Below are 13,776 nucleotides of genomic sequence, written 5' to 3' on the forward strand. Positions count from 1 at the left end.
CGTTATATACATATTTTTTTCTGTTTAAAGGTGTAAAACGTGTAGGCTTTTTAGACAATCGTTCCTGGTGAAAAGGGGATGCTGATGATGAAAGTTGTATGTAATGGACGAAGGGGACAAAATGTCTGCCGTGTTTTCTGAACATAAAACAAGCTGCTTGATCACTTCAAACATATATTGATTTCAAAGCGCTGTATGCATTGCTTTTTAATGTGTTTTATCCATAAATGGGTAAGAAATCACACCTGGCTGTCTATGATGACAGCGCTTGTCTCTGTAAACCGCAACAACAAAAAATGTGCGACGCGCACTTTTTAGCCAATAAGAAAACGCGTTCTTCCTTTTACATTATGGGCGGGCTTTGGAGAATGCGTCATGTTGGGATTTTATGATATCAATATCAAATATATGCACTATTAGTATTTTTGCCTTTACAAAATAAAATGGGTAACTATAACCTTTTAATATTACATTTAAAGGCACAGTTTAATTTGCAACATTTAATATGCCTATGATTAATCTTATATGTCTGGTTTCACAGACTTATTATTATAGTCCCATATTAAAATGCATGTTTGTACTGTTTTAACTGAAAACAACTTGCACTGACATCTCCTTATATATGCCAGTGCCCTTGTTTTGTCTCAAGATGCACACCAGTAATTTTTTTTTATCTCTAAAGCACATTTATAAAAGTTATTTAATGTCCTAATCCTGGTTTAATCTAAGCCCTGTCTGTGGAACCAGGGCGTAATATCACATTTAGCTAAATTGTGACATAACTCCAGATGTTGTTTTGCTGTAATGCATTGCTTTCTTTTGTGAATTAGTGTTCACTTCAAGATCTTTTCACCAATTTCTAGCTAATGAGTGTTTTTTTGTGAAGTGTTGTCCACAACCGGTAAGTGCGTTTTGTGTGCAGTTTTTGGTTCAGACACCATTACACAAGCAGAAAGGACACAGTAGAATATTTTAATGCATTTAAATAAAATGAATATAACGTGACGTCAAAAGAAAGCTTCCAATCATCATATTATAATCATACGTCTCAGGTTATGTTCTTTGGATTGTGATTGTTAACAGTTGTATAATCATAACATAGTATTGCAATGAAACATGAAATAAAGTCACGTCACGTGTAGACCAGATCTGTTCTGATGGCACTGCAAGCAACCTGCATAACTGGATGCAATTTTTTTTGTTGCACAAGACCAACATGTTGGCAATGGAAAATTGTTGAATACCCAAACACTAATTTCTTTCTTCAGCAAGTGTCTTCATGCCTTCTGACAGCCAGTTGAGGCTCAAATATGGATGTTCTGCAGATGTTTCTCATGGGCTCAGCAGTGATCCCTATGAATAATTTAAAATGGAAACACTTTTCAAGCAAACTGTATAACACATGTTAATTCATGCAATAAAAATGCAAATCAGAGAGAGTTTAATACTAAAGATTAGAGAGCTCTACAGCAGGTACTACCTTTTGAAGATCGATCCCCTGGTAAGAGCGTGATGAACGTGAAGAGAAACTTCCACAGAGACTCATGAGGATGCAGACAACCAGCAGTGCAACACTGACCAGCAACAGGTGATACCGGCACAAGGCTTTTTCATCCTAGCCAAACAATTAAGAAGTGGAGAGGTTAGCTAGATGCTGCTTATATGATGGTACACACGGATGCAGTTATTGGACTGAAACTGAAATAACATTTAACTAAATTAAGATGAATAATGAGACTATTGTCTTTCTGTAGAGCTGCATTACAGCTGAAATTTTGTTTAACGACGGATTTATTTTCCCATTTAAAAGTTATAAAGATTCCAAAAGGGTTTTTGGGTTGCACTTTATTTTACAGTACCTGTACTTACCTAAGAAAGTACTGGGTAATATAAGGTAACTACAGGAGTAGATTCAGGGTGAGTACCTAGTTATTGTAATAACTATAATATGCACATGGTTAAAAAGGACTAAAAAAAGTGCTACCAGATTTATTTTTTGCAGCAATTCCAATGAAAAACTATTTTTTGATTCCCCAAAGAACCATTCAGTGGACATTTCTAAAAGAATCACCTATTTTTGTTAGTGTGGATAACATTTGAGTAATCTAAGGAACCTTTTTCCACTATAAAGAACCTTTTATGGAACGGAAAGATTCTATGGATGTTAAAGGTTGTTCATGGAACCATCGATGCCAATGAAGAAGCTTTATTTTTTAGAGAGCTTTGTATAAAGTGCTATATAAACGTGACTTGATATGGAATCTGCACACGTAGAGCTCCAACAGAAAGAATCCCCTGCCAATTATATGTTCATTAATTCAATATTTAGCTGATTCTGTCTGAACGACTGCATTGTGTTTTCTACCTTAGTGAGCAGGACCGTCAGGTGTGGATCTGATTTGAACTCCAGACCAAAGCAGTGTGGGGAATTGTGCTTGTTTGATTCGACAGCAACCGTCCTGACAGGTGAAGCGCTCTCATCCACGTTCTCCGCAGCTGGGCATTCTGGAGGTGACCTGAAAGATCAGTAAATTAGCTTGCAGGATGTTTATTCACAGCAAAAAATGGGCTGTGTGTATGTATAAGCTTCTCACGGGGTGTGAGGGAGAACGTGGGTCAGGGCTGTGAAATGAAGACAGCTCAGCGGTCGACTGGTCTTCGTCCCTGCAGGAGTTTGATTGTTGGGAACATCAGTGCGGAGGTACAGAGAAATGTTCACGGATGCTTTCGCTGCAGCCCCTGTAGACATTAGGAGAAAGCAATATAAAAAAACAACTGTTATGCGATACATTTCCATATCTCCTCTCCATTAAATGTCTTAATATATTATATTACAGTCACAACATTTAAAGAACAGAACATGAAAGTCTACCGCTGCCTTCACATGCTGTCGGAATTATCGTAAATACGAGTTTCCTAGTTTAAATTTGGACATGAAAGCCCTCTGTATTTACCACTGGTAAGCTCAGGGATCATTTTGATACCCAAGTTCCCAAGTTGGGTGGGCCATAAACATTAAATAGGCAAGAATAAACCTGGTGTCGTCCATGATTCCTGCTCTTTCTGACAACAAAACGCTTGAATGTGACGAGCTCGTAATCAGAAGTGTACATACACATATATATATATATATATAGCAATTGATTACTGCTGTCAAATCAATTAATCGCTAATCGCATTGTTTGTTTATATTTATATGTATATATATAGTATAAATATACGTATATGTATACACACACATATTTTCAAACTTTTATGATAAATGCGATTAATCACGATTAATCGATTTGACAGCACTAATATACATATATATATATATAATAAAAATGACAAAAGATCACATAACAAAATGATTAAAATTTGCACTCAAATTTTAGTTAAAAGAAATTTAAAAAATATTCATATAAAACCTGTAATATTATGTAAATAATACTAAAATCTCATACACACAAACCTTTGATGCCCAGCTGGCTGCCCAGCATTGTGGCACTAATGACAGTATCGTCTGGGACGTCCCCTATAAACACCAGTGGCACCAGTAAGGAAACATGAGAAGTGCTCATGGAAATATTTGTCGTATCTGCATGCTCCACCATTCGGGGAGAGTCTTCCTCCAGCGGTGCATCCGTGTCGTTCACATGTGTGCAGAACTGAAAACCAGCAATAGAGCCCAGAACCCCGTTCCAGTCCTGGAAAACAAGCGTACGGTACGAGTTAGCCAGTAAAGAAGAACCCAAACACTACAGCAGTGATCGCCATACTCACTACGCTTATGTCAGGGTTCTTGATGTCGTGATTCTGAGAGTACAGTCCAGTGCAGACGAAAGTGATGGAGATGATCAGCAGACAGAGGAAGAACACAACCACAGGAGGGTGTCGAGAGACCTGATCTCTCAGGTTAGACACGGGCCTCCACTGACCCATAATGCACCAGGAGCGAAGACACCACCTGTGAGGTTTAAAAACCATGCAAAATATTGAATGCCTGTATTCAGAATGGAGAATACTACTTACTGAATACTGTCTTTTCCCACTATTTCCTTAAAAATAAAAATAAACAATTGGTATGATTTAATTTTACAGTGCCTGTGGTTTTTAAAAAGCAGTAAGTATACACTAAAAGTATACAATAATATAAGTATAAAATAGAAACATTAGATGAAAATTAGAAATGTTGCTTTGGCAATTGACTGAAATAAGCTTAAGTTGAAGCACTAAAATTACTAACGGGAAATAAATAAAAACTAAAACTGAAATAGAAATAAATTAAACTTAAATAGTAGGTCTAATATATATATATATATATATATAAACGCATGTCAAATTATTAATTGTAAAGACTTCCATCTTATTTATGACCAGTGTTGGGTAATTAAAAAAAAAAGTAATTAATTACTAGCTACTAGTAATTAACAATGTATACAATACAGTATTAGTATTGTATTGGTAATTATAAAAAATATTGGATTACTTATTAATAATATCAACCTCAACAAGTTGAACAATACAAGGATGGACTTGAAACTGCTCTTTTAATTATTTCAAAGAAACAATCTACAATTGCATATATTATTCTTGATCTGACCAAAGTGCCACATTAAAAACATACGTTTTAACATTACATTTTGATGTTGAATCCACTATTGTTTTATATAAAATTGTTGTAGTCTATACAGTATTTAATGCAATTACATAAAGTAACTGTAAATAAATAACAGAATTTTTTTTTACTTTTTCAAGGGACAAGTAATTAAAGAAAATAACAGTAATTAGATTAGTAATTCATTACACCAACACTGTTTGCAACACTGTAAATGAAAGGGCAAGCCGAGTGCTTTGCATTATGAGATACAGTCCCATTCAGTGAGCTCTAGTTGTATACTAAACATTGTAGCATATGTAGTGTGTAGTACGTAGTATGCATCTGAGTTCTATAATCAAATACTCATAAGGGTTCTTCATGTTTGTACATTGAAAAGTGCTCATACCGTACTTAATGCGACAAACACAATAACATAATTATAATAATAATAGTATGTTTGTATGTTATTGATAACATAGCTCACTTCTAAACTGCATAAACTAGGCTATAAACACTATATTTGACACATGAACTATTGTATAATCATAATTTGATCATATTATAAAGTTTACCGACCACTTACCTCTAATTACGTTCATTTAATTAGCGCGTAGGGACGTTGAACGTTACCAGGTTGAAATGTAGTAATGTAAATATTGATTGATAGCAACGCAAGCAACTTCCTCACAGGTGGGTTTCCTTCAAGACAGCTTTAATTCCAAATTAAAAGTCCAGTAGCGAAGAAGCAGAAATTACAACTCTTACATGTTAGATTTGATCTAAATAAAGATAACACTGTGTTTTGTGCTACTTGGTTTAAATAATGTAGTTCAAAGTAATTAAAAAAGTATTAAACGCATTATGTGTTTGTTATGAAATATAATCAATATGTGAAAAGAAAAAACAGCAGTCAGCATTAATACAATCTAAACGAATTAAATGTAAATCGGGCGTTTAAATTAAATGTGAATTTTTTCTGGGTTTCTTCTGTTATTAATTTTATGAGGAATAGATATTTTTCGCTCGGACCTTTTTTGTCTGATATAGAGATCTTTTATTATGTAATCCAGCAGCGGAAGTGCTTTCTGTCGTTTCCTCCCGCATCCAGCCTGCGCATTCTTGCTGTTTGAATGACACAAGTTAATATTTAAATTCATTTTTTTACATACTTAAATTGGATAACAGCAGTTGAAAGGTGAGATTTTATGCTTCCAGATTTATCGGTGAATCTAATTTAAACACAACATGATACATTTCGAGCGCTCAAATTGATCTGTTGTTACTTCATCAAGAAGCTAACCTGATAGCATAGTTTATTGAACTAGCTATGAATATATGATATAATTTTCGAAACTAATACATAATAAAGAAACGTACGATACATATAACGTAGTATGTGATATTTAAAAGACATCTGACGTCTTACTGAAAACAGATGAGTTATTTTAGTATTATTTATATACATTTATAATATTTAATTTATTAGTTAAAGTTTTACTAATTCTGTTACGTGCTTTTGTCATTTTGATTAGTTTTAGTTTTTAAATGGTTCTATTTAGCTGTAATTTATTTTTATTGCAGTTTTAGTTTAATGTTTATTTTTATTTCAGCTTTATTTCAGTTACTGAAATCTATTTAATAGTTTTAGCTAACAATAACAATACTGAAGTAGATAACAATTACATAGAATAGTCTGTGTGAAAATAATAAGTAATTTAGAAATGAACTCTTAATTTCCCCTTCATAATCTTTTAAAATGTCCTCGGCTTTATTATGAAATATTGTAGTAGTAATAAATGAAAGCATATTTAATTCCAGGAGATCGTAGTTTCTGTTTGAAGTCATTTTGACAACTAACACAAATTATTATTTTATTTTTAAATCATTGCTTGTGATTTGATTTCTGCTCATTCTGATCTCTTTAATCAGTCATGTCCTCAGACGCTGTGAAGAAGAGAAAGCCGAAGGTCATCCGCAGTGAAGGAGGAACTCCAGAAGCCAAGCGCGGTCGAGGAGAGAGTGATCAGGTGAGCGGCTGTGAAATGCATTCGAGATGATTTGAGCAGAGCAGTCCACTAACCCTCTCCTCATTCTCTTTCTCTAATAACTCTCATGTGCAGCTGAGTGCAGTCAGTTCACATGTCAAGTTCAGGAAGGTCAGTTTGAGGCAGGTGAAGGTACAATCCAGCATGTTCCACTCATTTAGGCTTCAGATGTGTTTCTTCTTATATGAGTTGTGTTCAGATGAGCTCCAGTTAGCAGATCGGTTGATGTGAGACTCATGTGGCGTGTGTATGTAGGTCAAGATTCCCGCCGGACCTCATCTTATCGGACAGAGGAAGCTGTTTACAGCAAAGAATCAGGTTCCTATGAGATCTGTCTCTCTCTCTCGCCCTCCTTCTTTCTATCTGACAGCTGCAGGGTCCAAAATGAACACTTATTGAGCACCAAATGTCAATATGAATAACAAACAATATTAATGTTATAATAAACTGACAGTATATTTCTGAGGAACATAATCTTGATATATATAATTTTAACATCAACAGAAATATTTAATATTACAAAGGAAGTGTGTGTGTGTGTATATATATATATTTAGGATTTGCACCTGCCCACACTGCCAAAAGAACCAAAACCTGGTTCAATGACCATGGTATTACTGTGTAATTACTGTGTGATTTCATGTAATACTCTAATTTTCTGGGATATTGATTTTGTGGGTTTAAGCTGTAAGCCATAATCATCAAAATTATAACAAATAAAGGTTTCAAATATCTCACTTTGCATGTAATGAGTCTATATAATATATTAGTTTCACCTGTTAGGTTGAATTCTTGAAATAAATCAACTTTTTGGTGATATTCTAATTTTATGACCAGCACCTGTATATATATATATATATATATATATATATATATATATATATATATATATATATATATATATATATATATAGTATTGCCTCTAATATTAATTTGAATTATTATTATACTTTAATAAATAGTTCACTGTGAACAATAATTTGTGTTTTGTTTTATTCTGTTATTTGTTTTATGTTTTTATTTTACTTTTGTGCAGCACTTTTGTCGACTGTCGTTATTAAATGTGCTATATAAATCAATAAAACTAAACTAACAATCAATTATGCAGTTATGCCTCATTATAACAAAAATAATTAGTATAACAATACATTTTTATTATTATTAACAATATTATATGCGATGATACTATTATTATACACCTTTTTAAATGTATAAAGTTAGGTATAATAATAATAATAATAATGTTTTGATTTTTTTAAATATTATACATTAAAATTTTCAGTTATTCAGCTCGACCAAGAATCAAGTATTTCAGAGAGCTGTAATAATTACTGCTAATTAAACTTTCTTAATTCACCCGCCACCATCATGTGATTTTGGATCCTGCTCAGCTGTCGACACCTTTTCTGTTGCACTTTCGGGTGAGGAGGCTCATATCTCACGGTTTTGTAGATTCATTGCTGGTTCACAGATCATGTTCAGCTGATAGGCAGGGCTGTGTGTGTGTGTGTTCACTGGTCACTCTGTGTGTGTGTGTGTGTGTCCCTCAGGAGGTCCGTGTGTATAATGAGGAGGTGGAGCTTGAGGGCAGAGACCCGCAGCAGGACTACATGCTGTATAAGGACACGTGTGCCGCTCTGGCCAAACTCATGGCGGAAATCCAGGAGCTGAAAGCCGGCGGCGTGAAAGACGGAGTGAGTTTCACAGTTGCCATGTGTCTAAAATCGGACAATGGAATTAAACGGAACTGATCTTTTGCTTTATGCGTCCTGTAGAGTGTAGAGATCGAGGAGAGACGCAGACAGAGCAGTGTTCATTTCATTACCCTGAAGAAACTCAACCGCCTGGCACACATGCGACTGAAGAAAGGCCGAGACCAGACACATGAGGTGAACACAGTCAACACTAACAACACTGATCTGATTTAGCATATACAGTACCAGTATAAAGTTTGGAAACATTACTATTTTTAATGTTTTTGAAAGAAGTCTTTTATGCTCATCAAGCCTGCAGTTAAAAAACAGTAATATTATAAAATATTATTACAATTTAAAATAATGGTTCTCTTTTTTTAATATACTTTAAAATGTAATTTATTTTTGTGATGCAAAGCTGAATTTTCATCAGCAAGTACTCCAGTCTTTGGTGTCTTATGATCCTTCAGAAATCATTCTAATATGATGATTTATGATCAATGTTGGAAACAGTTGTGCTGCTTAATATTGTTTATATAACCTGAGATACTTTTTTCAGGATTATTTGATGAATAAAAAGTTAAAAAGAACTGTATTTATTTAGAATAGAAATCTTTTGTAACAATATACACTACCGTTCAAAAGTTACAAAACAATAACTATTTTTTTTTAAAGAAATTAGTACTTTAATTCAACAAGGATGCGTTAAATTGATAAAAGGTGATGGTAACGATTTATATTGTTAGAAATGTTTTTATTTTGAATAAATGCTGTTTTTATGAATAAATGCTGTTAACGTTTTACTCATCAATGAATCCTGAAAAAAGAATTCCAAAGAAATATATTAAGCAGCACAACTGTTTCCATCATTGATCATAAATCATCATATTAGAATGATTTCTGAAGGATCATAAGACACCAAAGACTGGAGTACTTGCTGATGAAAATTCAGCTTTGCATCACAAAAATAAATTACATTTTAAAATATATTAAAAAAGAGAACCACTATTTTAAATTGTAATAATATTTCATAATATTACTGTTTTTTTTTTTTGTTTTTGTTTTTTTAACTGCAGGCTTGATGAGCATAAGAGACTTTCAAAAACATTAAAAATAGTAATGTTTCCAAACTTTTGACTGGTACTGTACTCACTCACAGGCTTGCTTTATTCTAGTTTCCGTCCAGTTTTTTATGTTTAACATGCTTGATAAATGATTGTTTCAGCCAACAGTGTTTCTCTCTGTCCGCAGGCGAAGCAGCGAGTGGATGTTCTTCACCTGCAGCTGCAGAATCTGCTCTATGAGGTCATGCACCTGCAGAAAGAGATCGGAAAATGTCTTGAGTTCAAGTGAGTGCCAGGGAATTTTAAAATGTATTTCCAGGCCTGAAAATCTCATGAAAAAAATAAATGTCTAGAGTGAATAAACATTTTTCTAGGGCAAAACAACACGTTGACGTACTTGATTACGTATGTTCATCCCTAATCCCCTGTCATGTTTGGCACAAAACAAAACTCTAGAGCAGATGCTAATGGCTAGTATGGCTCCTGTGTGAAGCAGATGTTAACGTCTCTTGTGTTCCAGGTCTCAGCATGAGGAGATCGAGCTGGTGAGTGAGGAGGAGTTCTTCCAGGAGGCTCCGGCTGAGATCTCACGCCCTCACGTCACACGCGACGATCAGCACCAGCTCACGCTCGCCCGCCTGGACTGGGAACTTGAGCAGAGGAAGAGGTAACGCACATCAGCGACCCTCCATAGCCCTCAAATACCTCTAAATCTTCAACAACATCATTAAACATCCGTGGCGGTCCATAATGCAGGTTGGCGGAGCAGTATAAGACGTCACTGACCAGTAAGGAGAAGATTCAGAAAGCCATTGAGCAGAAGAGAGAATATCTGAGCAGCCTACAGCCTGGACTGCAGAACATCATGCAGGTGAAACCTTAGACTGACATATATAATATATATTTAAAGGGGCTTTTGCACTGGGTAGTTCTAGGAACAAGCCACCAGGGAGGTTCCCCTAGGAACATTTTCCGTTTTGCATTCGCACCGCCAGTAGGAACTCTGGGGAAGTTGTTGTTGTGACCTTTATCTTGACGGCACTGAGAACGCCTGAGCCTAAACACAGTGCTCACATTCTCCTTGTTCATTGGTTTACAATCTGTCTAATACATTATTAGATAGAACTGTTATACATAGACAGTATATGGAAAGGTATTAGCGTATGCCGTGTTGTTGATGTCCAGTGTCGCTGAGCAGAAACACATAATCATGTTTCGCTTGGTGTTGTTACGACCCTTCTTTGGCTCAGAACCGTCTAGGTATGTTAGAAGGGGAACATAAAACCAATTCAGTAACACCAGTCACCATTTATCACTAAATGAAATCAGAACCAGAGAGACACAACAAAATCAAGTAAATATTGGTTTAATAAAAGATAAAGTAATTAATATTTTACATAGGAACAAAACAAAAACGGAAGGAGCAAAAAGGGAAAACAGGATTGTGCCAAACAAACAAAAATAATATAATCAAAAAGGAACTATCTCTAAGCCTAAACTAAAAAAAAAGAAAGATCAAAGAAAGTCTTCAACGTCCGTGAAGTCGTAACTAAACTACACTAACTAATAAAACAAAAATACAGAGGGTGGCACTAATCCCTAACCTAGTGTATTTAGACAGAAATTTAGCCAAGTGTGTAAATGTATGTCACGTGACGGTCTTACCTATTCCCTCTTCTTCTTCCCGCTTAACCCAGCTTTGAAAAGCTGTTTAACTCTTTCATAGCTCACAAATAAGAAGTTTTTAGGGCAACCAAAAACAAGGCACAATTTACATGACACTACATACTTAACAAAACTAAATCAAGCAAAAAGAAAACAAACACATCATAAGACAGAACCAAACAAAAAGTCTCTCTCCTCGCTGACAGTAGCATGTTCCTTAAGTAGGGCTTCTCCAGGTGTCAAGCATCAGAATGATGACGATCCCGCCTCACATGGCACACCCACTCAACTCACTACGAATGACTGACAGGCAAAACAGCCAATCAGCGATGCCTGAGAAAGTGAAAGAGAGCGAGAGAGAGACGAGACCAAAAAGAGAAACGCAAAACACCAAAAACACAATAAACGTCCCTAAGGACGTAACAGTAGCCGCGTTTCCATTATCCTTCAAATTGCGCAAATTGAAATTGCGAATTGAAAATACGCACAATGGAAACACGTCAATTTCGCAAAAACTCCTGTTTATCGCAAAAAAGTTTTTACGCTCTCGTGAGGTGGTTTTTCAGGCAATTCGAAAAAGGAATATTTTGCAAAACTGCAATGGAAACAGTTTTTGCGCATTTACAGTCACCTGACTTAGAAGACGCGGTATGTTTGAGGTCCATGTATAGCTACGCAAATAATAATAATTTTATATTATTTTATTATAACATTTAATAGGCTATATTTATAAGACGCTTTTATGCAAAAAAGGAACCAAGCTGAGTGTGGAGCGCGCACTGCATGCACGGAGGCGCGGGCACGAACACTTGCATTTTCCTATCAACAGTGGAAACAACTTAAAATACTCTATCATTTCTGGTCATACAGAAAATAATAATACATTATTCTCAACTACTTTTATTTGTGTAAACTCACAATAACAAGAAAACGTTGTGCTTTTGTAAAATAAAAGAAAACAATCAGACGCACTTTCATGATCTCCGTAAACTGGAGCGCGAGAACTGAAACAAAATATAGCCTATGTAGGCTAAAGCTTGAAATGTCCACTTTAAAACGAACAAATTCGAATCGAAGGCTAATACCTTCTGATTATGTAATCCGTCTGCTTAACAGCGGAGATGGAGATGTGATTTTAGCCAAAACAATAGTTTATTAGGCTAATAATATTAATGGCTCTTCTCATTCAGCACTGCGGGAAAAACATCAATTTCAGGTTCTAATTTGGCCTTAGAAAACCAGTAAAATCGACATGTTTTCCATATTAATTTGTGAATATTTTAAATGTTTAATAAAGGGGCAAAAAGTCATAAACAAAAATCTGAAAATTCGTCGATATTTACTTTTTTGCGCAGCAGGTGGTGTAGCCAGTTCAAATTAAAATTTTGGTGTTCAACTTTGCGTTTTAAAAAGACAACAACCGTTCATTTTTCGTTTTTCAATTACGGGTTACAAAAAGGAAAAACGAATGGACACAAAAGTAGCCTACATGGATCGTTTGGACAGAATACGAGTTCTTTATTAAATTAATAAAAGAAACAATAATTAGCCTATAGGTATACTGTATTCCAGTGGCGGCTGCTGGTCTTTCAAAGAGGGGAAGCTCATTTTCAGCCTACATTATAAAAATTATTCATTTATTTATACGTAAATTCTACGTTCCTTTTCAAGAAAATGCTCTGAAAAATGACTGTAATAATATAATAAAGGTAGAAATAATAATATAATAAAGTATAATAATAATATATATTTTTTAATAATTTTTGAATTATCACTAATAATAATAATATTAAAAAAATATAATAAGTAATAATATAATAAAGGTATAAATGTATTATTGTGTGAAATGTATTATAAAAATTGGCTAGAAATTTTGACAAGCAAATACCAAGAAATAAGTTGCAGCAGTTTGTCTTTGAAAAATCCGCGATGGGACTGAGCTCGAACAGCTTCAACATCAGCGACTTTTTATTGTATGAAATCGCTGTCAATCAAAAGGAGACACAGCCTTTCGACAGCCCCTCCAATCATCACGCGGAAGCCCGGAGTCCAGGCCAGCCCACTCCCCGTTCACCCCCAGAGAAGCTGAGCTTCCATGGGTGGGACATAATCGCAGCATTTATCCAATGACCGTCTAGTTTCGAAGCGCTGAAAAAAAATGTTTGAAGCAGCCCCATAGAAGTCAATGGAAGCTGGGCTTCAACAGGGAAATGCACTGTTGACGCTACGGGAATGTAAGGAAATCGAGTCAGCCGACCTGCTGTATGTAACTGATTCTGAACGAACTCGTCTTTGAGACGAACGTCTTCTAACGCATTTTAGTCCATAAAATGTTAATACAAAGTACATATTTGACCATTCATTTTTTTGACAGTATAGGGGAAGCCGAGCTTCCCTTGCAGTCTTAAAGAAATCGCCACTGCTGTATTCTAAATCTCAAAGAAATGCCACAATCAAAACCTCGGAGCAGAAATGAGGGCGAAACACCCAGAAACTCCTTAGGCTTTATGTGTCGTTCGTGGTATAAGGGTCTTTCCCTGCCATTAATGCTTGGATAACACGCCACGTCTCCTTCCATTAATAATAATAATGTCTAATGCGGCGGCTGTGATATTATATAAACCAACGTCCGTTGCCGCGATTTTTGGAATGACTTCTCACGAGAGAAAAAAGGACGTTTTAGTCGCATAACATCGGTTAATGGAAACGCTGACATTTCGCAATAG

General features: G+C 35.3%; 2 protein-coding genes across 6 annotated transcripts in view; one reads left to right on the forward strand and one right to left on the reverse strand.

Moving 5' to 3' along the window:
• Positions 1 to 958: 958 nt before the first annotated feature.
• On the reverse strand, positions 959 to 5,645 carry LOC308685177 (transmembrane protein 248). Its single transcript, XM_081356796.1, has 7 exons — positions 5,166 to 5,645; positions 3,766 to 3,949; positions 3,455 to 3,689; positions 2,595 to 2,739; positions 2,366 to 2,516; positions 1,481 to 1,615; positions 959 to 1,353 (listed from the first exon to the last, which is right to left on the reverse strand). The coding sequence occupies exons 2-7, from the start codon at positions 3,922 to 3,924 to the stop codon at positions 1,333 to 1,335; spliced, it is 846 nt and encodes a 281-aa protein (XP_081212922.1). The 5' UTR covers positions 3,925 to 3,949; positions 5,166 to 5,645; the 3' UTR covers positions 959 to 1,332.
• thoc5 (THO complex 5) overlaps positions 5,608 to 13,776 on the forward strand; it is a 15,073-nt gene continuing 6,904 nt past the window's right edge. Inside the window, exons 1-9 of one of the 5 annotated variants that reach the window (XM_081356791.1) lie at positions 5,608 to 5,777; positions 6,512 to 6,609; positions 6,703 to 6,759; positions 6,883 to 6,945; positions 8,178 to 8,321; positions 8,403 to 8,516; positions 9,573 to 9,670; positions 9,906 to 10,052; positions 10,142 to 10,256. In XM_081356791.1, coding sequence (XP_081212917.1) covers positions 6,514 to 6,609; positions 6,703 to 6,759; positions 6,883 to 6,945; positions 8,178 to 8,321; positions 8,403 to 8,516; positions 9,573 to 9,670; positions 9,906 to 10,052; positions 10,142 to 10,256 — 834 coding nt within the window. In that variant the 5' untranslated portion in view covers positions 5,608 to 5,777; positions 6,512 to 6,513. The remainder of the gene's footprint in view (positions 5,778 to 6,511; positions 6,610 to 6,702; positions 6,760 to 6,882; positions 6,946 to 8,177; positions 8,322 to 8,402; positions 8,517 to 9,572; positions 9,671 to 9,905; positions 10,053 to 10,141; positions 10,257 to 13,776) is intronic. The other 4 variants (XM_081356792.1, XM_081356793.1, XM_081356794.1 and 1 more) reach the window with 4 other exon arrangements.

This window comes from Scardinius erythrophthalmus (assembly GCF_964197995.2).
Source record: "Scardinius erythrophthalmus genome assembly, chromosome: 24".
NCBI lineage: Eukaryota > Metazoa > Chordata > Actinopteri > Cypriniformes > Leuciscidae > Scardinius > Scardinius erythrophthalmus.